We start from the raw sequence: 23,564 nt of genomic DNA on the forward strand, positions 1-23,564 counted from the left end.
AACCTAAGAATAGCCGGCCTAGGCTAAGGACCTCAACGAGTGATCCACGGAGACAATGATGATGACTTTGAGATTGATCTGTTGATTGAAGTGGTGGTCGAGATGAGGAAAAAGGAAAGGAGTGGTGGTCAACAGAGAATCGGAAGGAATGGTCAACTGCTTCCAATTTGAAGAATTGGCACTTGATCTTCTGACATCACAGTTGAAATGGCTGCCGCGCCGCGCAAACCGTAGGCCGTAAAAAGAAATCCCAAGGCTGAGATCACAGATTTCAACAATTTTGTACTTACAGCTTACGGACGTACTAGAGTATTAGGAGAGTTTTACGTGACCTTATCTTTTCAATTTGCTTACAGGATTACTATTGTGGATTTGTGCTTGTGGAGTGCAGAGCTTCAATCACTTGCGGATTATTACGCTATAGATCAGGCTCACCAAGGAGCGCTGAAGGCTAGCCAAAAGTTGCAGTGCGGAGCCAAGACACCAATAATCACTTGATCAGCCTGGACACTTATATTCTTGAAGAAGGCGGATAGTGGTAATTTCTACCTACTAAACAGCCTTTATTCTCACAACAGGGAGCTTCACTGCCTCACAAAGTGAGTAGAGTGTCACAAACCAACTCAGCTGCAGAATCTGGTAATCAAGGCAACATTTTTCTACATTACCCGCTGCACAGTTTGGCTTGAAAAACTGATCACATCAAATGATGAATGCAGTTCCAGCCAATGCAAGCAGAAAGATTGAAACAGTGGTGAAAGCCTGTCAATTGTTGTTATTGGAAAGAATCTCAGAAATCAGTCACTGAGTTCTAGCCAGCTAACTGAAAATTCAAAGCTGATAAGCTTGACCCTGCTCTTGTAGACAAATGTCTCAAGAACAAGACCCAAGCAGCTACAACTACCAACCTGAAAGGTCCAGATAATGGTAAGAAGCCAGGTTCCTAGCTAGACAAAAGTAACACAGACAGATAAATGATGGTTGACTCTGTATTATCAGGGATCACCAATAGAACTGCACTGCCATCATGTCTGAGCAAATGAAGGTCCAAAGATGTTTCCCCTCTGACTAATCAAGGCTTCCTCAAGAATCAGACAAAAAAATCACAGGAGTTACTAACTGAAATAATCTGACTAAATCACCAACGTTGTGGTAGAGGGAAAAGTGGAAAAATAAAACAATTTTTCCTATGCTACAGATTTACTCATACTAGGCCTCAAGATACCACCAAATGGACCTCAGAAATGGATTCTACCGCCAATCTTACCCCTAGTCACCACTGGAGGTGTCACTGGAGACCCTCTGGATTGGAACCTGCACTTCTTTGGACACTGGACACCCATCACACGTTCAACATATCCAGTCACCAACCTGTCACAAGCCTCAAGTCAAGGATCACAGCATTATGCTTATACACATCACAGGATACAAACATACATCTCCCCATCAGACTACAGTCATTACATATTATCAAGTACTCTTCTATTTCCATATTATGACATCATCAGACACTGACTCTGCAGCCTCAGACTTCATTTATGCACCCCCTGCATCCAACTGTCAACTTATGCAGTCTCCTGTCACTTTACACAGACTTCATGCGGCCCCACTTCATCCCTCTGACATCATTTATGTACCCTTGACATATTATGACATCACTTGTGTCTACTCCCACTAGCTAAAATCCCTCAAACACCTGTTCAGGTCAGCTAAAATACCTCAACCAGGGGCCCCTTTGTAGCTAAAATGCCTCACATTTGTCTATATAAGGAGCTCTCTCCTCCCCAGTTGTCAGCTCCCCAGCTCAGTACTCACCAGTTATTTACACACTTACCATCACCACCATAAATCACTACAACCCTTATATTTGCAAATGACCACTGAACTCACTTTTAACTCACACATACCTTTCATTGAACAACTTCATCTGGAATCAGACCAGACCTATATCACTTGATTAAAACTTGCCAAGCTTAGCTTGGTGGGACTTGTTATCTGATAGCAGAAGGGCAGAGTTTTGCACCTCCATCATACCCATCACCATTCAGCAAAAGGGTTTCGCAACTGCTTTTGAGTCTTACAACGTGCATCACCTCATAGCTCAGAAATATAGTCACATCCCCATTCTTTCTATCTTGTCACTCCCGCGGCTCTATTGCCTGCTTCCAGTTCCTTTCAATTCTTTCACCAATTCCCATATCTATCCCACTTGACCCATTTTTTTTTGAAGTGATAGAAATCCCCCTCTCCCTCAACTAAACTAGAGGTGAGGGTGGATTGGTTTGACCTGCAGATCAAACCCAAACACCCCGGGGCCCGGAGGTTCTGGGGAAGGGAAGGTCTGTCAATGTTTTGTTGACCTACAGCCATTCAATACTCAGCTAAATCATCTTGTTGAAATTGTGACTTCTCCGTGGCACACAAGGAAAGGCAAGCAAAGGATGAGCTCAGTGGCTCAAGAGAATTGAGGGCAGTGAGGATGAGTTTCTCACCAGAAGCGGCTCAGCAGGGCGCGGAAAATGAAGGGGGAGAATCAATTTCTTTTATTCACTTGATGTAGGCTACAATTTATAGACTAGCTACAAGTGTTCAAAATGTGGTTTTGATGTAAAATGAATAAGGAATCAAATTGAATATGATACATTTCTCAAGACTACACATGAATGAGAAATGACTTGTCTAACACTAATACTCAAGGTTCTTTGACTACATGGCGTGAGTTAGATGGTACTATTCTGTTACTAATGATGCTTTATGAAATGAAACACAACAAGGTGATGATATTCAGATGACAAGATCAAAGGCACAAGTAAGCAGAATTTCAACACATCTTTGTTGATTTCTTTTATCTGATGTTTTTGCTTTCTGTTGATCACAAGATGAATCCATTCCAGCATTGATGTCCTTCACTCATTTTGTTGCCAAGGACATCTGGCAGTTGTCAATATTATTGCTATGTATGTACCCAGCAGCTCTGATTTTAACTTTGAATTATGTGATTTCACAGAAACTGAGGCATGTGATCTAATGTGTGTGTTTGTGGGGGGGGGGGGTGTCACATGTCCATGTTCTGACTGAGACCCTGCCCACTTTCAAACATGCGTAAAAATGTGGTTGTTGTGTGGTATGACTCAAGCGCTGGCCACACTGCCCTTGTCTGGTCCTGACTCCTAAGGGCAGGCCGGCCAATTTGAGACCAATTTGGGGATCTTGATGAACCAAGACGCTCAACAAGTATCTTATTCACATGAGTCTGGTTTTCCATCTGGAGAAGAAGGGACACTGCGCGCAATAGATGCCATAGTAAGATGGGGTGGCACCGGCCAGAGCAATAACCTGTCCCATCTGCTCAAGATGTACGTCCTCTAGTCTCTACATACATCTCCAGAAGTCCACAGTTGTGCACACTGAAATGAATAATCAATTGCTGTTTCACCGGTTGTTTCATCTCTAGGCTCAGCACGGTTGGACTTAATCATCCAGCCCACTGGGTCCTGCAAGAGCAAAGCTGAAAGGCAACTAAGCATGCAGCAACACCTGATATTGCTGTTTGCGCACTGTGGCCAGAATATCTCTCCCCCGGCCTTTCTGGGCTAAGCCCTGAAGACCCTATCAGCAACACATGTAATCTTTTGGCCAGTCATGAATTTTTAGTCATTTGACTGATCTTTGTCTGCATACTGACAATACCAACATTGCAATTTGAAGGGGATGAGCATCAATCTTTTGATAAGAGTGAATCTATTGAACCAGGTAATGGAACACAAAACAATTTTGTTCTCTGGAACTAGATTAGTGCCTGGTATCTACTTAATTCTTTTACGTTAGCACTGTTCATCAGGGCAGTTCTTGAAAATCCATCACCTGTTTACTGACATATAAAAATTGGTAGGGGTTACACAAAAAAGGCATGCACTTATGTCCATGTCCTAGTCTACAGGTTGTAGGGGGAATAAGCCCCCGGGGGGATTCAGATACCTTGTTCAGAACCACTATCTTGCTATAAATTTTCATCACATTTTTTTGCCACGTCAAGATTCAGTGATTTCCAACCACTTTAAGTTGATGAATTTACATAAAATTTCAAAAAAAAAGTTCTATCATCATTTTACTTACTGATACTGGTGCCAGGTGGTATGATCAGAAAAGCCAGAAACAACTGAATCTTGATCATTTTATCATCAGCATTAGTGAACTGAGGTTGAGGCCCTGTTTGCAGAAATGGGTATGTTACGGATAAATGTTCCATAAACGTTTTTCCGGCCATCACAGTTATTGTTACTCATAACCGTGGTGGGTTAGATTACAGAGCATTCATTCAATGCTAGTTGTTAAGGTCATGTGTGTGAGTGGGCAGCATTTCTTGCTTTCTATGAGCTGCTTTGATTTTGGCCATTGAAGATTGTTGGACATACATATGCTAGAACGGGCACTGTCCTTGAAGGGTTGATCTCCAGCGTCCGCCAGCCGCTCGTCGGAGGAGGCGCTCGGGCTGCGGGGTGCCCGCCCCCCCGATCGCGAGGCTTAGTTAAGCCAGGATAAATACACTTGTGTGTGGTTGGATGTATGCTGAGCCCGACAACACCGTCTCTTCTTCCAGTACATACAAGTCGGCCGCTCGCCCGAGTCTTGCAGAGTGCTTTGCCGAGGAAACCTGCTCGCTTCTCTTGCTAGACCGACCACCAGCTGCCAGCTGGGCCCCGACCCGACTCTCTCCCGCCCAGCTCTCTTCGACAGCAGCCGGGTGATCTGACTCTGGCCAGCGACTTGAAAAGGCTTCCTCCCCTTATATATGGACATTGCGTCATCCCACTATTAGCATATCTCGCCCCTCCTCAGGAGCCTCTTCCTCCCCCCAGCTTGCAATTGAGTCCTCCAATCTACCCTGCTTGTATCTCTCGTTCTCCCACCCTGACCCACTCCAGCCCTTCGCAGCTTATCTTTATCATCCGTACCTATCACCACCACCACCACCACCACCATCCCCCTATCTCAGCGATCCTCGACCCGTTCCCCCCTCAAGACCCCGTCGCTCGCTGCTGGGCACTCGCAAACTCAGTTTCGCGACTCCGCCCAGACTTTCTTCTGTCTTCCGTACCGCCCACTCGAGGCTTCGGTCCTCAGGTGCATGCTTGCCAGCAACACTCCCTCTGGTCCGCCCATCTCCCCTGTCCATACTCACCTCCACCGTCTCGCCAGTCCTTCCCACCATCGATTCGCACCTCAGCACCCGCACCCGTCGTCATCCCTATCCGCAGCACAGCAACCGCCCCCCCGTCCCAGCATCCCCTCAACCTTCGCCAACCACACTCTCCAGATGACCGCCGCCGCCACCGCCCTTCCGGGCACTTCCTCCGCCCACTCCTTCGACGTACCCTCACCCGCCCCTGGATCCCAAAACCACAAGCGTCCCGTCGGCCTCACCCTCGCCAATCCGAACAACCATAACTTTTCTCACTACCCCGTCTCCGCGCCCTCCTCAAGCGCCCCTTTACCTCCTGGCCCCCCTGGCCACTCCCCTATCGCACAGCTCCACCGCAATGCCTCCTTCTCCTTCTCAACATCAGTCCCCACCAACTATCAAGCTCACAACCCCTCTCAGGCCCTAGCCTCTGCCCCACCCTCTGCCACCGTCCCCTTACCTCACTCTGCGTCAGCCATGCCCGGCCCCAATCAACCCTTCCAGCCGCAAAATCATCCCCGGGCTCGTCTGCCCCCCGCCCAGCCTGGCTCGGCGCCTCCACACGGCAGAGCTAACGAATCCCAGACTCATGCTGCGCCCGACACTGCTGCCACCCATCTGCCCCAATCCGCCCGCCCCTCTACATCCTCCGTCCCATCTGGCCCAACCATCCCGAATGGCAAGCCTGCATCCCGCGACGACTCGGCCGTGCCGCCTGCCTCTCTGAACAACTTCCCAGGACTCGGATTTGCTGTCCAGCCCACTTTAGCCCCGCAAGCCAAAGTTGGCACTCAAGCTAACCCTGGATCAAGTCCCGAAGCGCTCGAAAGCTTGCGGTTCTTCAACACGTACCTATACGACTATTTACTCAAGCAAGGACTGTTCGAGGTTGCCCGAACGTTCGTCGCCAGTGGTGTAGATCTTGATCTTATCGATGGACGTGAGGGTCTATCTGCTTGTCAACCCGGCTCGAAACCCACCCCGTCCAGTAACAATGCCACTAGTCACAAGAGACGCCGCTCCGAAGGCTCAATCAATGCTTTCAATGCCTCACCGCAGGCTGGCTCGAACGTGCTTAGTACCCAGGATGGTGCCAATTCAGCCATCCCCAAAGGTGGCAACGCAGCAAGTGAGCTCCTGCCATCTGAACGCTCTATGTCTGCATCTGGCTCAAGTGTTTCGAATACTTCGCACTACGGCTTCAATCATGCAGATAGCAATCGTTCCTCCAATGAAACTCCTGGCAGTCAGGGGCCTAGTAGTGATCCGCTCACCAATTCATCCGGCCCAAATGCCCCCAACGGTACCAGCACGTCTCCCAACACGTCTGCTTCGCCTCGATCCTCACCGCTTGACTACCACACCTTGCGCGAGAACTTGCCCAAGCCAAAGCTCGCCATGGACACCGACCAGGGGTTTCTGTTTGAGTGGTGGTCGATCTTCTGGGACGTATTCCGTGCTAAGACCGGTCGAGCTCCGGCGCAATCCAAAACAGCCCAAGTTTATGTTCAGACCGTGGTCGCCGCTTCGCTTGGTATGCCTACCGACCCGGGTGGATTGACGAAAGCCCGGCGGGAAGCTTTGGGTATTCTGGCCGTTCAAAACCCCCTTGACGCTCAGAAGGCGCAGCTCAATGAACGGATGCCGCAGCAGTACAACCTCGTTAACCCCACCAACCCGTACAACTCCCCTCACCAAGAGCCAGGTAACGCCCCGAATGCACGTGTTAGTCCCCATCAGTTGCAAGCTAAGCAGGCCCATCTAGCAGAGCAAGCTCGACAGCAACAGTTGAGTCGTCTGCAGTCACAGCAGCACTTGTCTAGGCTTGAAGCCACTATCGCTCGCCAACGACAAGTCAATATTCAACAGCAGGTGCAGCAGCAGCAAGAGCTTGCAATGCGTGAAGCTCAACTTCGCCAGCCCCAACACATGCATCAAATGCATCCCGCCCATCATGATCAATTCATCCAACAACGACAACTAGCTATGAACGCCAGACGGTAAGAGATTCCGAGATTTCTTATGACAACTTGCTTTGATCGTTAATTCTTATCGTGCTTTCATCACCTGCTCTGTAGTCCTGGTATGCTTGCCAATATGAGCTCCGAACAAGCGCACGTCATGATGCCACCGCCACCTATCCAGCAAGGCTCACCCTTAAATCCCCATCAACAAGCGTATCGCCCATCCCGACCTCCCAGTCGATCTGGAGCCGCTCATGCCTCCATTCCCTTCGTGCCCAATCAGGTACAACCTCAACGTCAACCCAGTCGAACATCAAACCATGCGAACAGCCCTGCGATGCAAGCTCATCCACGCACGCCCAGCGCCTCGCACGCATCCACCCCACAGGCGTCCGCTGGCTCTTCTCACAATCGTGCTAGTCCTGCCGTGAGCAACGGTGACCAGGAGCGTAAGAAGAGGCGTTTGAACGACCCGATGTACAACGCCAATGAAGCTGTCCCACCCGAGCCAACTAACCTCCCACCCACAGCCCAGCAATTGCACCATCAACAACATCTATTAGCTCAGCATCAGCAACAGATGAATCAGCAGCACATGGCTCAGCAACAGCTGACTCCCCAACAGATGGCTCTTCAACAACAACGCCTGGAACAGCAACACCAGCACCAGCTCAATCAGCAGCAACAACTGAGTCAGCAACAACTGAGTCAGCAGCAACATTTTAACCAGCAACAGCTGAGTATGCAACAACAACAACACCTGAACCAGCAACAACAGCAGCACCAGTCGAATCAACAGCACCAGATGAGCCAGCAGCAACAGTTGAATCAACAGCACCAGATGCATCAGCAACAACCGCCGAACCAGTCCCATCAACTGTCCGCTCTTCAACAGCAGCAGCAAATGGCACAGATGCAGGCTGCTCGTCGCACTGGAGCCCACCATTCCGAGTTCGCTGGTAGTCCACCTGAAAGTTCATCGATGATGAGCGTTGAAGCCTATAAGCAGTCGATTCAGGCTAAGCACAATCAAGCCATAAGCACCGCTGGAACGACCAATGGCCACAAGGGCATCAATTCGACCAGTCCTAATAAAGACGCAGGCAACAAATCCGAGGAGAACTCGATGCCACCACCCTCCAGTCGCAACGTAGCAACCCAACCTTCAACGCCACAGTCCTCTGCTAGTGCGAACAAGACGACCGAATCCACACCTTTGCCAACGATAGTTGCCCCTTCACCTAACCTGAACCAGCCTTTACGCCCTGCTTCTCGAAACGACCATAACCAACTATCGGGTGGGGCTGCTGGGGGCATGTGCTCAGGCAATGACCAGGCAACCGCTACCTTGCCTCCCAGTCAATCACTGACTGGAAGAGTCATGTCGAATAACGACAATGAATCCAAGTCGAATGCCACACCGGGCGATGTCCATCGTGTGAATGAATCCATGGAAGCCTCGGGTGGTATTGAGCATGGTAACGACAAGTCGATGTTCTCAGACAAGTCGATGTTCTCAGACAAGTCGATGTTCTCATCAGAAGATGCTTCCAAGGTACGTTTGATTGCTTTCTTGTTTGATGTTTCCCAACTCGACTGACGCTGTTTATTTGCTCCTCAGTCCCACGAAAAATCAGGCGGTTTATGGTCCTTAGATTCCAATGTTAACGGCCAGCAGCATCAAAATCTGAACAACAATGGGAACGTGCAATCAAACATTTCATCCTCGGCTAACACCGGCCAAAACTTGACTTCAGACGAGATGAATGCGGTTAATAATAGCAACGTAAGTTCTCGATCTAACAATTGAAAGAAGTTGAGCGCTAATGACCTGTCTATCTACTCTCTCAGGCCATGGAGCAGCTGTTTAGTAGTTCAGACCCGCTCAATTTCGACATTGACTCGAGTTTTTTTGATGCCTTCAGTACGTGATCATGTCTGTTAAGCTCCTCAGACGCGAGATTGATACTGATATCAATCTGCACAATCATTTTCTCTACTCTCACAGTCAATATGGATCAGAGCAACTCAGGTAGGCTTGATTTTTCCCTTTGCTCTTCCTCGTATCGCAAATCAATTGACTTTTTTTTGTCTTCGCACTTCCCTGCCGCACAGACCTAGCAAATCCCGACTTTTCCTAACTCGAGATGTATAAACCAGCCCCAGCAGCTGTGTTCTGACCGACGTTGGTAGCCTTTGTCTTGGATCAGTTCGATCCCAGCTCATCATTTTTGCATACTGAACCGAGGGAGGACAATATATCAGATCGCGTACTTAATCGTTTGGCCATTGACATCGACTCGAAAGTAAATACACTGGCCCCGTCTTCGTTTATCTTCATCTTTTCTTTTTCGTTCCGTTTCTTCGTTTTTTCCCTCCTCTTTCTCCATGACATAGAGCCTGGTGTTTGTATGTAGTGAACCCGCTGACATCATATACACAATATATACAACTATACGTATATATATTATTAGTACGTTGAAGATATAAATAGCGATATGTAGATTTTGATATATATATATATATCATCCTTTACATTATAATTTCCAAAGATACTTCTCCCCTCTTCCTTTCCTACTCCTCCCAGTCACCCCCAAAGCCACCGAAAAAAAATCCGTAAAACTTATAAACCCCGATCAAAAAAAAAAGTCAACTGTCGAAGAATTGTAAATACTGTGCTCGAGAATTTCCTCTACCATCTTGCTTTGCTGTTGTTTGTGTTTTTGATTGTTTGATTGATTGGCTGTTTGCATATTTCCCACACCCCATCTCATCCACCCATACTTGCGTGAATCCATCATCATCGTTGTGCTTTTTTTACGTCGTCGTCGTCGTGTGTGCGTGTGTATGTCGAGATGATCGCCAAGTGCAGCGCTGTGCAGCGATCTCTTTTCCCTCCCCGGCCACCACAACTTGATGCTCCTGAATTGCTTAACTACCACTTGTTTCGTAATAATTAAGACTCTGCCCACCTGTTCACTCATAATTTGTGCGCGCTTGTTCGCCAAGCTTGTGTGTGGTGCGTGATTGGCTCTGTTGCCTTGGCTCTGTTGCCTTGGCTCCTCGCCCTGCTGTATGTATATACCTTGGATTGCTTTATTCAATTCAAGTTGTTCGTCGCTTCTTGTTGCTTGCTCGGAGCTCATGACCACGTCTGCTCCGGCCGAAAGATTGCTGGGATCCATCGCTGGTATCATGGGCGATCATTTCAGAAATGGGTAAGAGTGGGGCAGCTGCGTTTCAAACTCAAGGTTGGTTTGAAGGAGTGTGATTTGCAGGACAAATTGTGTACATCCATTCTACCTAGGTGCCTAGGGAGGACCCTCTGGAGCGGCTCCGGCCTCGTCTCACGACTGCGGCGCGGTTTGCGCTTTCTCCCGCGCGGGAGGCGCGAGCCTTTACTGTCGTCCTACTGGACACTGCTCACGTGTTCAGCACCTTTTAGGTGCCTAGAGAGCCCCGGAAGCCGAGTACCGGCTTCCCAAGGCTCCCACGTGTGGGTCGGGGGAAGGGGGTGATCCCCGATCCACTTTTCCAGCCTCTCCTCCGTGCCGTGCCTCGGCCATGGATCCCGGGAGGGGATTCCCAGGCCGGGCTGTGCACGTGAGGGAGGGAGGATCGCGGAGCGGGCCTTCCGGGAGCAGGCACACACCCAGGGGTGTGAGGGCCAGGCGCTAGACCCCACGCCTGGGTGTGCATGTCTTTAACTTAGTAGGGCGGGTGGGAGGTGAAAGAAATTGACTTTTTGCGGTTTCCGCAACTCAGAGTTTCGGTAGGGGTAGGAGATTTGGTGGGGAGAGCGAAGAGGATAATGGAGGGAACTCTGGGGGGGGAGACTGGATAGGTCTCTGGACTATGAGCGAGTCCCCCAGGGATGGTTCCCTCGCCTCATCGGCCCCTCCTGCCCTGTATCTCGTTGGGCTGTCCTAGTATGAAGTACAGGCCAGCCCGGCCGCATGGGGATGCGCCCGGATCTGACGCTCTACAGGGCTCAGGCTTTGGACGGTCCCATGGACTCCGCCTACCTCCCGTTGCACTCCCGATAAACAACATAAAAAAGATCAAGGCAAACAGAGTGATGAAAAAGAAGAACGCAAAGCCAAACGAGAAACATGTGGGAATTTGTACACCAGTTGTAGCACAAACAGGCGTAGCAGACAACTGGAAAAGAAGAAGAAGAAAAAGGGAGCTAATGGGATGCCAGTTCAATTTGTCTGCCTCGTCGAGCAAGGTGCCTGGCTCTTTGCTGCTGCTGGGTGCGTGCTTCATGTTGGAGCACCTTGTAAGCTTTCAAAGTTGCAAATAATCAGTTTTTGACATGTGTACGGATGTGATGGAGAGGAAAACTCACCCAAGAAAATCAAGATGGCTGAATTAGCGATTGACACAAGATAAAGGGGGGTAAGCAGCAGAGTGAACATGGCAATATCTTTAGCCACAAGGGGAAAGACAATTAGAAACATGCTTGGATGTAACTCAGAGACACTGGCTGGCTTGCTTGGTGGGAGAAGCTTGAAGAGAGGTATGGGTTTTTCTTTTGGTGATGTGGGGGAGTAGGGGGAGTGCTTCTGGGTACACCACGGACGCACTTCCTTGCGTCTTTTCCAAACGCCGTTTGAAGTGACGGAAAATTATCAAAAAAAATTCAAAGTGGCCCCACTTGTTGGGATTTTGAATACTCCTCAATTTTTTTCCCAATATTTGGGAAATAATTTGAGGAATAATCAAGTGGAAACTCAATCCGGCAAATATCCGCCGGAGTTGCCGGAGAAACTCCGGTGAAAACCTTATTCAACTGCCATTCAAATCTCATTTGATTGCCCTCCGAACCGCTTTTGAGGTCATTTTGATTTCACTTCAACTATCATCCTCAGCCACCAACAATCAAACAGAATTCAAACATCACCAGCAATATTTGATCAAAAATCAATCATTGCCAGCAGTATTTGAACACAAGTCAAGCATCCAACATGGATATCTCCCCCATTGTGATTTGTCTCCGCATCATAAACTCGCCCTCCCAGCTTGCCTCCAACCCACCTTGCACATTATGGAAAACCGGGAACCTAGCTCACACCACAACAACGGAGAAGGAGAAGACCAGAGTGGTAACTCCAAAAACGTAAGTCCCTCCCATCTTTGCCCTGATATCAATATCCATTTGGGCCATGCACTGATGGCTTGCACCACCCGGCTCAGGCCCAATCGCAGCCTCGCAGCAATGAGGCTCTGGCCCCTCTCTCAGACGACAATGATGGACCCCCTCCCCCGCGGCGCCTGCTACCTCGGAAGCGCAAGTCTACCATCAAGAGGCTTCAGGCACTCTGCCCGGACATGTTTGACCCGTCACGTGCCGAGGCCAAAGATTGCAAGCCATTGCCGTCATTACTTGTCGACCAACTTGAGTCATTGGGCTCTTCACCTCCGCCAAACCCGAAGCGCACGAAGTTGAGCTCCAGTTCCCACCCTCTGATGGCGACCTCACAATGGACACCTATCTTGCCCTCTGCCACATCCAGCCCGGCGACACCCAGACTCACGCGGCGATTGAGAGGCACTCTGTCTACCACTGGTTGATCTTCAAGACCACCTCGATCCAAAGGCTCTGCAAACTGGGGATCCGCTATGGCCCGGCAGTCTTGCTTAAGGGCGGGGTCCACAAAGCCATGAAGAGACTGCACCAGGATTAACAATCCCAATCCTCTCCTGGAAATCCCTTGTTCTCCACATGCCTTGCTCCCCCCCCCCTCCCCTGTTCATCCTCCATTGGCGATGTTTTTTTTCTTGCTTATCTTACACTTCCACCTATCTTTTCCAGGCTTGTCCTGAATTTTATTTTCTGCTACTAGTCAGAAACCTTTCTGTTGTATGCTAATGCATTCTTTATCTTATTAGACTCCAGAAAATTTTATATGATATCTTGGGTGCTTCTTTAAAAATAGATGTGATAAATTTTCTGCTTATCATATCTCTGCCAACTTAAGTCTGAAGAGTAACTCTGAGTCAATTCAACACCATCATGCAGTATAGTCTGGTGCTAAGTTGAACATGCATTAAAATATACACAGGTGTAAGGTAAAATATAAGGCCAAACAGCCTCCACAGGGGTAGGGTAAGAGAAATAAAAACAGGAAAACATTTACACAAGTCCCAAAGATTTTTTTAAAAAATTCGCTGATTTCACACACAATAACAATAACTACCAGCTTGGATTCACATCTAATTGCTTGGATTCACATCTAATCACTGACGTCATCACCATCATTTTCTCCTTGCCACTTCTGAAGTCCCTCGGTCAATGCTTGCATCATCTGTGATCCAGTAACAACCATGTGCCGCAATCCTGATAGCTGGCGGTGGCATTGAGCCCCGTGATCTGCAAATGCATTCAACAGATAACTATTGTGATTAGTGTGTTGGATGTGATAACAGACAGATGTGCCCTCTTGTTGCTTGTTCACTGGCACAGCTGCCTCCACTGCGGCACACCCTCCTTCAATGCAATTATGCTGTACGTTGAGGCAACACTTAATCCACTGATCAAATGATTTTGCTGTCAATTTTCCTGGTGACATAATTTTTGAGGTTTATGTATATTTGGGTGAATTTACTTACTGGGACAGGTACAATAGCATAGCTGGACCTCTTCTGCAGTGTAGGCATTTGGGTATGACGATTGATGTGTCCTCTCTGACATTCCACACGTCTCACATAATAGTGATTTCCTGGGGTGACCTCCCACAACAATTGGACACATGCAATAACTTCATCTTGATTTGGACCCCCTTGCTCCTATTCACACAAAATTAGGTTGTCAGTGCATTTTTGTATGATAGCATCATTAAAATTTTCCTGTGGTTAGCGTACCAAATAAAACATCCCCTTGTGAATTGTTTCCTTGGCATTCAGATGGATAGCAGATACTTGTCTAAAACTGCTGTTTGGGTTGAGTCTTGCAGTAAGCGCCTCAGGAATTGGTTCAAGTTCTGCCTCTGGGATATTTGGTTTGTTTGAGTGTAAGCAGGGGTATGATTTCATGGGGTTGACTAAGGTGGAGTTGTACCCAAATAATTTTTGGATCAGGATATTTGATTTAAATATGTTGGTAACATTAGGTTTGGCTTGAAAGTATTCCCCTGTCTTGGAATCATGAAGGTAGGTGCCAGAGTATAATAGCCTCTCAATGTGATAGTTGCTGAAAGTCAGGGCTAAATCGTGACTTGGTGCTTGTCTGTTGGAATGGATTGATGCAGTGCGGACTATTCTGTTATAAATTTCAAATTTCTCAGTGGCAAATAGGATTGGTGGCCCAAATTGTCTAATTGATTGAGGTAGGTGTAACAGCATGTGGATCTTGGGTTTATTTGACCACCTGCCAGACATTTTTGATATGTGACACATGAACTCCCGTATAACCCCTTCCAGTTGTTGGATATAGGTTTCCATGTCAGGAATGACTGTCTGAAAAACCATACTTGACATAAAGCACATTGAGTACCAAACATTCTTCATGTCTTTGGTCATGTAAGGAAACAACACAAATGCTGCAACCTGCAAGATGATTCGGAAATCTTTACCAATGAAGGATTGATGGTGGGCCATCATGTAAGTTGCCTGAAGTTGTGGAAAGTTGAGGGCATTGGTGTTGAATGATTGCAAGCGGGCCTCCACTTCTTTCAATTTGCTCTTGGGTATCCTATTTGTCATAAGGTCAGCCATAAGATATTTGACACAACCTAGGAGGACTACGTGTAGTATCTCCACTGGGGTGTCATTACATCCATGAAATGATGCTAGTTCCAAATAAGAGTTGAATATTCTTGGATGGGAGTGTTCTGCAAGTTGGGCAATTCTGACCCGTTCATGGACCTTCTGAGTATGCAATTCCATCAACCTTTGTGTTATTTGGTCCTTCAATCCATACTCTGCAGTTTTCAACTTGAATTGATTCTTGGATTTTGTATAGTATAGCTCCCAAAGTTCATGAGATCGACTCTTGGTTTCATGCCACTTTCTAGCAACGGGTTAAGCTGGTAGGCCAAAAAGGGCACGGAGGAATTCTAAACTGCACCGGTGTTCTTTTGATTCAGTACTGAGATGATACATCCTGCAAGGGTTATTGGCTTGACCTGGGTTGAATGTGCTTGTAATTTCTGCAGACATAGGTGAGTCCGCAAGGAAAGCAAGTGGGACCACCATATACAATACTTTGTGTTTCAGACCTGCATCAAATGCTATGCTACCTTAAGGAGTTGCCAAATGAGTGTGGATATTATACAATTTCAGATACAATGAAAGGAACTATCCATTATGTGTTGTTCACTCACTTGATCTCTGCAACAATGGGCTCACCAATCTCCAAAGCTGAAGCAACATTGGAGGTTGCAATAAAATGACAATTGTATTCCATGTTTTTCATTTCAGGCGGCAGTCCTCCCAATGTGAAATAGTAAGAAATATGTTTGTTCCATCTCTTATACTGGTTACCTGAAGTGTCATCAGAGTAGAGGGTAATGGGGACATGTCAAATGATCTTTTTACCTGCCCTCTCTCTCCAGGGATTGGGGATGCAAATAGGGTTGGCCCCAATTGGTGCGCCATGTTCTTTCAAAACAACACAAAAAGTTGGGGTGATACTATCATGTGAAGAGTTTCATTAACTGCTTACCATATAGCAAATTATCACACTTTGACATAAGAAATGATCCATCTTGATGGCGGATTTCTGAGTAGAAATTGTTGAACTTCCTGACAGAAATATCAAGCAAATCTTGGTCGTTATATCCAATATTTGCCCGTACGTAGAATATCATGTTACCAGCCTGATTTGGTCTGGAAAATTTGGCACAAAAACACTTGCCCCATATTTCATCTTGATACTGGTAGATAAATATTGGCACCACAATGTGACTATCTGGGTGATCCATCAAATTTATGGGCTCAAATATATAGTAGTGTTTGCCATTGTAAGGTGCCATTTGGACGCGGTGTTCTTGGTTAAGACTTTCACACCACTTTTCACTTTGGTACAGAGCCCTGATGTTCTTCCCTTTGGTTTCATGTGAGTAGAATTGCATATGTGGGTGAACAATGGGATTTGCCAATTCCTGGGAAATAAAATGTCAGGGGAGATAATGTGTCAGTCAATTGCAAAATCAAGCAGAAGGTAACAAGTTGACCCACATGTCCAATCAAGTCATGCAGACTCAGATAATAACATGTATTATTAAATATGGAGACATGCTTGTTGATTTTCACATCTAAAGTCTTCCGGATCAAATCCCGGTTTTGTTTGATGCTGTCCCAATGGGGCAGCTTCATGCCACACACAAGTAGGATGACCCACAACTGGTGATACATGGTGCGTGATAAGCGATTGTGCAGATGGCCTAGCATGAGTGCTGAGACCAGATGCTGGGAGTTTGTATGTATGGTAAGCGTGGGGTGGTCTGATCAGCCCAGATTCATACATACATTCTCAAGGGTAAATTTGCCACTCACCCCCTTGGACCTAAAGGGAAACCAATTGGAATTTTCCATTTTTGCCTCTGATTGTTCATCATCATCATCATCCTCTTGAACAGGGGTTAACACTTCATCTTCCATCAATCCAGCCATAAGTGCATCATGAACCCACTGAAGCATGCCTTGATCCCAACCCATGACTTCCTCTTGATCCTCAGAACCAAAACCAAAGGCCGCACTGTCATTCATATCAACATCCACTGTTTGAGGCTCTTCTGCACCCATCTGCGGGGATCCAAGATTTTGATGAGGAAATTCCACCTGGGGATCTGCAGGCACCTAATTCCAAATGTGAGGGAGTGACGAGCTAGAACCATGTGTTTGAGAATTTGATTGAGCCATTGCATTTTGGAAACTCTGGAGTTCTGTCCACTTGTTCATATGAGTTCTGGTTTGAAGATGTAATGGTATGTTGCTCTCCTTGGCCCATTTGGATTTGAAAATCACACATCTGTAACGGTATCTACCATCTTGATCCAAATTAGCCTCAAAGCCTGAGGGGAATATATTTCCCATCAGAATAGAATAACACAACCCAAAAAACACCATACCAAAAAAAAAAAAAACATATAAGAATCATAACCAGATGGACACAATCATATACCATTGTGTCAATGAATGCACTCACCAGGATGATTGTTTGGTGCCATAGCCACCAAGTAGGGTGGGAGACTGAGGGATAATATGTATATCCTTGGAAATTCTGGAGGAACTTGAATGATTGGCTTGAAAATTATTGTTTTATTTAAAACAGTAGGGACTGATTCTTGGGGCTCAATAGGAATGATAGATATCTGATTTCCAAATTATTTGATGAACCTGAATTCCTTGAGAATTGTGAGATCAAAGGGCAAATCCCCAGGGGGTTGAGTTAACAAAAATGAATTTGGCCCCTCAGGATGACCAGTTGGATTGTGAAATTATTGCCACATTTGATTGTGTGCAAAATAAGAGATGGGGTGGAATATGGTGGGTTTAATTCTGAAATGTTGTGTTTTGGCTTGTTGAACCCAACTGTGGGTGGTTTGTGGCAAGAGGCAAGGAAGTCAGGATTTTGCGCGGCATGCACGCAGCTTGGCCCCACAGTCAAGTCTGGTCCGCAGCAACGGTTGAGGTTTTCTCCGACCCCGTCAGAAGTCCGGCTCCATTGGAAAGGCCAATCTCAATCGGTTCTCACGGTTTCATTCCTGCGGTCATGGGTGAGTGTTCTATGAGCCACCACCCTTCCCTTAAGTCTGTTGTGAAACCGCAAACGCTCCTGAACGCCTGTAACATATCAAACTAAAACCCGCAAGTATACCCCTTTATCATGAGATCCAACTGACCCCAACGCTTATCTTACCCATATGAGACCGCTGTAGGACACAGGTCATTGAAAACGCAAACATGTTGCAGCCCCTCATGGGACCAGCTTGACAGCAACCCAAATCCGTTGTCCGACCCAAACTCAAACTGCGGGCCACTGTCAAATCCCCTCCTCCCAAGCAATGGCCGTGTTGATCACGGCCAATACAACTACTCTAACATGGCCCTGCATTGCATGGACCCACTCAGATTCAACCACAGCCACACTCGCATGGCGCAAGACCAACATGTTGATCTTTGACTGATGGACGTGGTGGATCAGGGCCATGGAGGCCCGGGCTTTGCGCAAGGCCCAAACCCTCCCGGTGAGTCCCTTGCGCGCTGGAGAATGACATGATGGCCATCTACCTAATCACATTCCATCCCCGCACTCCTTAGGCGTTTCAAATCGCCAGAGCCAAGCTGGGCCCCAGCAATTGCCGACTTTTACCCAAATGGGTCCACCTCCCTCGCCATATCCGCCGCAGGGCAGTCCAGGTATGCCTTACAGCCCCCCTAGCGCCAGTACTGCCCCAAGCCAATCCTCCCATTTGAGTTTTATGGGCTTCGTCGGAGTCCGCCCAGACAACCTTGAATTGATTGGGAATGCCCTGCAACTGGTCGAGAGCTCCTTCACCCTCAGCAGTGAACTTATTCAACGGGCACAGCCACTAATACAGGTTAGTGTTGTGAAATCCCATGGGGGTCACATCCACTAACCCATCTTGTTTGTAGATGACCTCAGAAGAATGCACCCTTGCGATCTTGCTATTGGCCCTCCACCGTGCCCCCCCCCCCCCCTCAGCAGCCATCTGCAATCCCCGTTGCGGAGCCAACTGCGGCCCACTCAACGCCGGACCCCTCGCAGGGCTATAGTACGGATTTCAAGGCCCACCTCCAAAACACCGTACACAAAGTCCTGCTCCGAGTGGACCTTCAGTCCTATGGCAGCTGGGCATCCCGTCGCTTGAAGGTGTTGGACACACTGTTCAATCGCGTCACCATGAGTACCCATCCTGTGACTCAGACCAATGATGAAACTGCCTGACAATCACTCAAATCACTGACATGCGGGTTGCCAGGCTGCCATTGCCCAGGAACCCCAAGAGTTCCGTGCCACGCACCTACCGGCAAACTACAACAAAGGCGGAAACAAGTCTTACTTCAAGGGCCTGGTCTCTGACTGTATCAAAGAGCAGAAATCAATCCTTGCCACTTTGCTCAAGGCCAGCATGACCGGAAAAGGATCGGACAAGGTACCATCCCTTTGGACTCTCATCGCCAACATCTACTCCGTGTTCCATCCGACGTTCAAAAAACACAGTGCAAAGCAGATTCACTCGGACAAGCAAATTACCTTGGGGGCCAAGGTAAGGTTGTGCTACATCCGCTTCATGGTCAACCTCAATCGATTCAACCTGTGCAACAAGAACGAGTCAAAGCAAGTGTCATTCTGGGATGACATTGACAAGGACCTTGCCTCATTAAGGAGGAAGTCCCCAGGGTATGGTACCGCTTATGCTAAGCTAATTTTCAACATTGACAAGCAACTCTGGGATGATGTGAAAACCATCCGGAGTCATGAACCAGCATATCAACAACCTCCATCTGAAGAAGAGGCTGAGGCGCGTGCGCAATCTATTCTCCAAGCCCGAAATGCGCCTGAGGTCGAGATTGAACTTGGACCACCAAACTAGTATCCGCTCCTTACTCCCCTCCCTCTTGCTCCCTCTCTCTCCTCCAATCTATATGCCTCCTCCCCCCAGTTTATTATCTAGTTAGTTTGCTACATCTACCTCCCAGATACACGAGTCTCCTCCCCACTGTTTATTAACTTGTTAGTTTGCTACACCTACCTCTCAGATACACAAGATTATACACCACGGCTGCAAGCGAACGTTTTGACGTGGTTGTGGTATGGTTTCCAAAACGTTCGCAATACAATTGGTACGATACGTCGGGGCGAAGCCCCCACGGAAACCACTTTGAGAAGATTGGGGAGATATTTGAACAAAAGTTGAGGAACCGTCACCCAAACGGAATTGAAACTAATAAAGTTGGGATGTGGTTCCCCCAACTTGATGAGTTAGCTCAAACGTTTATGTGAACACCTCCAATGTTTCCACCAACAAGGAAGGTTGAGGGAAACGTTTGGATAACCACGCAACTCAATTGACAACGTTTTTGGAAACGGCGAACGTTATGGAAAACCGTTGCAGTTTCTGAGAACGTTACGGAAAACGTTATTGTAATTGCCGGGTGCTCTCAAAACTGTTTGGCTTCACCCTGCAAAACGTTTTGCCGGACGTTCCCGGCCGCCAATTCCGTATTACTCCGATCAACCAGTTGTAGAGTAGAATAGACATTCATCATATGTTGTATTGCGCCGTCGTAGTAATATAACGATAAGAAACTGAGATAGACAAGATGTGAGATGGAGCTAGAACCATTGCCAATATACACAACAACATAGACAGACCTAAAACGGTGATCAAAGAGATAGATAGCATAGACAACAAGATAGATAGATGACGTGACAGGCAATCAAAGTTGTAGATAGGATAGACGACGGATAGGATAGACGACAAGATAGAGAGAAGAGAGAGCAAGTATGAGGAATCCGGGCCGGGCTACATGTCCTCAAGGTCCAATGTATCTTCAGGGGGAGGCAATGCTGGATCTTGACCTTGGCGCCGAGCCCGTTGATTCTCACATTCAGCCTTGATTTCTTCCTTGGTTGGCAACGCAAAGTCAGCGGGGTCGACATCGTTAACCGTTCTGGTTTTGTTCCACAGGGCTCGATCCTTCTTCAGGATCAGCCAAGCAAATGCAAAGTGGTACAGGCGCGGCTTACCAATCCGCGTGTAGAGGTTGTTGTCCAGTTGATGCCAGAAGGTCACCTTGCTGCCTTCGTCACGTGCGATACGGTTGAGGTTGAAAACCATTCGCATGTGGGCCAGTCGAGCCTTGGCCGGCGCCTTCACCTCCGCATTGATCTTCTTGGGGCAGGCATCCTTGTAGCGCGGCAGCATTCCCGAGAACACACTCTCGACGAGGTCAAATAGGTCGGGGACCGGAGGTGGTGGTTTGCCCGTGGTTGGGAGGTTGGATGAAATGAGACCAACCAGTTTGTGCTTCTCGGCCTTCAGGTCATTGGTGATAAGGGTGTCGAATTGCGAGTTCCACACGTCATTGTCTTGCCAATTGGCGGGAAATTGGGAGAGGAATGCCGAGTCCTGCTCGCCAATGAGGACCTGCTTGATCGCAAGCAAGCAAACACTTTTGATCAGCTGCGGGTCCAGGCTTACAAGGGCAGAAATTCAATTGACCCACCTTCACGGCCGTGAAAGGTGTGACAGCTCCGTTGATACGTTGTCCACGGAGGCGGCCATAAGCGTCGAGAGAGCCATCAAGTAACACAATACAAAGATTGGTGTGCACAAAGTTCTTGAGGGTGCCCACCACTTCTGATTTGGGAGCCAGTAGGGTTGTGGTTGCCGGTCGACTCGCTTCCTCGGTGCAGGATTTCAACTCGCTCACCAGCTTCGTGACCATACCGGATTGGATGTCCTCAAGCCCCGCAAGAATCATGACCATGGCTGCTGGCCATCTCTCGTGCTTGGGTATCTATTTAGTTTGTGATCGGGGGGGGGGCATAATGTCCCGCGGTGAGAGACAGGTCAGTCACCTGGGGAGGAATTATGGTAAGGGGGGGGTGGACTGTCTATTGACTTACGTTAAATACTGGCGCGGCAACCCTGATAAACTCCTCAGTGTTGGCAATGTTGGCACGAAGCGTGCCGATGTTGTCTCTGATGAATGTGAGAGTATCGGGACGTACCAAAGCCAACGAGTTTTCTGAGCGGCTTGAGTTCCAGCTCGTCGCGGCGGAAAGGGGCCGCTCCGATGCAGGTGGGCTGCTCATGCCTGCACCGCCAGTCGGTGGAAGGGGCCCGGAAGCCATCTGGGTCGGTCTGCGGCTTTGTTCAGGTGACGCCGAGGGCCGCTCATGTCGGGCCAGAGGCTCATGGCGGCTATAGCGGTACGGGCTTGGGCTTGGGTTAGTTGGGGTATGCCGGATCGGTCCAGGTCCACCGGGGTCGCTCGCGCCTTGCCGGCCGTGGTATGAGTGGGTGGGCGCTGGGGGAGTACCATTCAGTGTTATACCCCGAGCAAAGAGGAAAATGTAGCTGTAGCTTACTGGTGGGATTCATTGGGGGCCCGGCCGCCAAGGAGTGTTGGTATGATGCGCCTGAGGCCGCCCTGGGGCCTGCGGTCTGACCAGTAGTGTGATCGTTAGCTGGGTGGCCTTGGAATCCCCCTTGGCTTGCCATCATAGGCAATGGCAATCCACCTGGGGCCCCGTGGTGTGTGCTAGACTGAAGCGGTGCACAAGCGGCGAGAGCCGGTTGGTGTTCATCATGTAACAAGTCCCACCCATCTCCACCTGGCATTGGCCAGTTACCGCTAGCGTTGGGGCGAGGATAGTTACCGGGAGCATTAGCGTCAGGGCGAGGATAGTTACCGGCGGCATTAGCGTCGGGGCGAGGATAGTTACCGGCGGCATTAGCGTTGGGGCGAGGATAGTTACCGGCAGCGTCGGGCCGAGGATTGTCTACTTGCGGGTGATACATAGGTCTCGGCTGGGGTCTGGGGATGAATCACGATGGAGGGGAGTGTCTGGGGGAGTTGAGGATCAGGGGCGAGGTATACATCTCCAATGCGGTCGGGGGAAGGAAACTTGGGGGACTTACTCGGAGACACCGTTATCAACCAGGACGGTCAACGTGGCAGGAGGTTCTAGCGGGGTCGAGCCAGTTTGTATCGGCGGTGGAGGTGCAGGTATCGGCTGGGGTCTGGGGATGGATCACGACGGAGGGGAGTGTCTGGGGGAGTTGAGGGGACTTGGTGGATCAGGAGCGAGGGATACATCTCCGATGCGGTCGGGGGAACTCGGATACTGCGGTATGCGCAGCGCTAAGGCTCCCCTCCACTCCGGTGTGGGCAGTTTTCCCCCCTTTATTTAAGGACTGTGTTTGAGTGCCAATAGACACATATCCCACCACTTTGTTATTCTTTCTTTTATCATCCTTACACTTTATTATCTTGAAATAACCAGAGGGATACTTATAAAAAATCACATCTAAAAATTACCATCCCTCACAACACAACACATAAAATTTTTTTTCTTCCTCAACCGGGTTAATTTTAGGGGCCATGTCTGCAGAAATACCTGGTAAGGATCTGTGCTCTGCTCTTTGGATTTGGCTGATGCTGATTTGGATGCTGCCATTTAGGGTTTGAAAAACTGGCTCCAAGGAATGGAAAAGTGAGATATAGGTGTCTTGTATGTGGGGTTAGGCCTTGTCTTCCCAAAAGTATTGCTGCCCACGTAAAATCTAGGACCCATGTGAACAAATTGGCACAAATGCAAGCACTACTATATCAGCCACCACCTGCGCCTGGTCCTCAACCTCAAGGACGAGATGATGTTGACATGGAAGATGGCACCTATGTTGGCCCATTACCTTTGGAGGAACCCAGGCCAC

General features: G+C 48.4%; 4 protein-coding genes across 4 annotated transcripts; 3 read left to right on the forward strand and 1 right to left on the reverse strand.

Moving 5' to 3' along the window:
• Positions 1–5,128: 5,128 nt before the first annotated feature.
• Positions 5,129–7,709, forward strand: PtA15_5A373 (uncharacterized protein; the record flags this gene model as incomplete). Its single annotated transcript, XM_053169127.1, has 4 exons — positions 5,129–6,311; positions 6,396–7,182; positions 7,261–7,642; positions 7,677–7,709. 4 exons carry the CDS (start codon positions 5,129–5,131, stop codon positions 7,707–7,709), a joined length of 2,385 nt encoding a protein of 794 aa, XP_053020355.1.
• A 350-nt stretch (positions 7,710–8,059) lies between these two features.
• PtA15_5A374 (uncharacterized protein) lies at positions 8,060–9,287 on the forward strand (the record flags this gene model as incomplete). Its single annotated transcript, XM_053169128.1, has 5 exons — positions 8,060–8,701; positions 8,768–8,932; positions 8,998–9,070; positions 9,155–9,178; positions 9,262–9,287. 5 exons carry the CDS (start codon positions 8,060–8,062, stop codon positions 9,285–9,287), a joined length of 930 nt encoding a protein of 309 aa, XP_053020356.1.
• Positions 9,288–18,470: 9,183 nt separating this feature from the next.
• PtA15_5A375 (uncharacterized protein) lies at positions 18,471–19,063 on the forward strand (the record flags this gene model as incomplete). Its single annotated transcript, XM_053169129.1, has 2 exons — positions 18,471–18,695; positions 18,761–19,063. The coding sequence occupies 2 exons, from the start codon at positions 18,471–18,473 to the stop codon at positions 19,061–19,063; spliced, it is 528 nt and encodes a 175-aa protein (XP_053020357.1).
• A 2,676-nt stretch (positions 19,064–21,739) lies between these two features.
• On the reverse strand, positions 21,740–22,947 carry PtA15_5A376 (uncharacterized protein; the record flags this gene model as incomplete). Its single annotated transcript, XM_053169130.1, has 4 exons — positions 21,740–22,155; positions 22,217–22,665; positions 22,770–22,864; positions 22,921–22,947. 4 exons carry the CDS (start codon positions 22,945–22,947, stop codon positions 21,740–21,742), a joined length of 987 nt encoding a protein of 328 aa, XP_053020358.1.
• Between the last annotated feature and the right edge of the window lie 617 nt (positions 22,948–23,564).

Source organism: Puccinia triticina, chromosome 5A (assembly GCF_026914185.1).
Source record: "Puccinia triticina chromosome 5A, complete sequence".
Lineage (NCBI taxonomy): Eukaryota > Fungi > Basidiomycota > Pucciniomycetes > Pucciniales > Pucciniaceae > Puccinia > Puccinia triticina.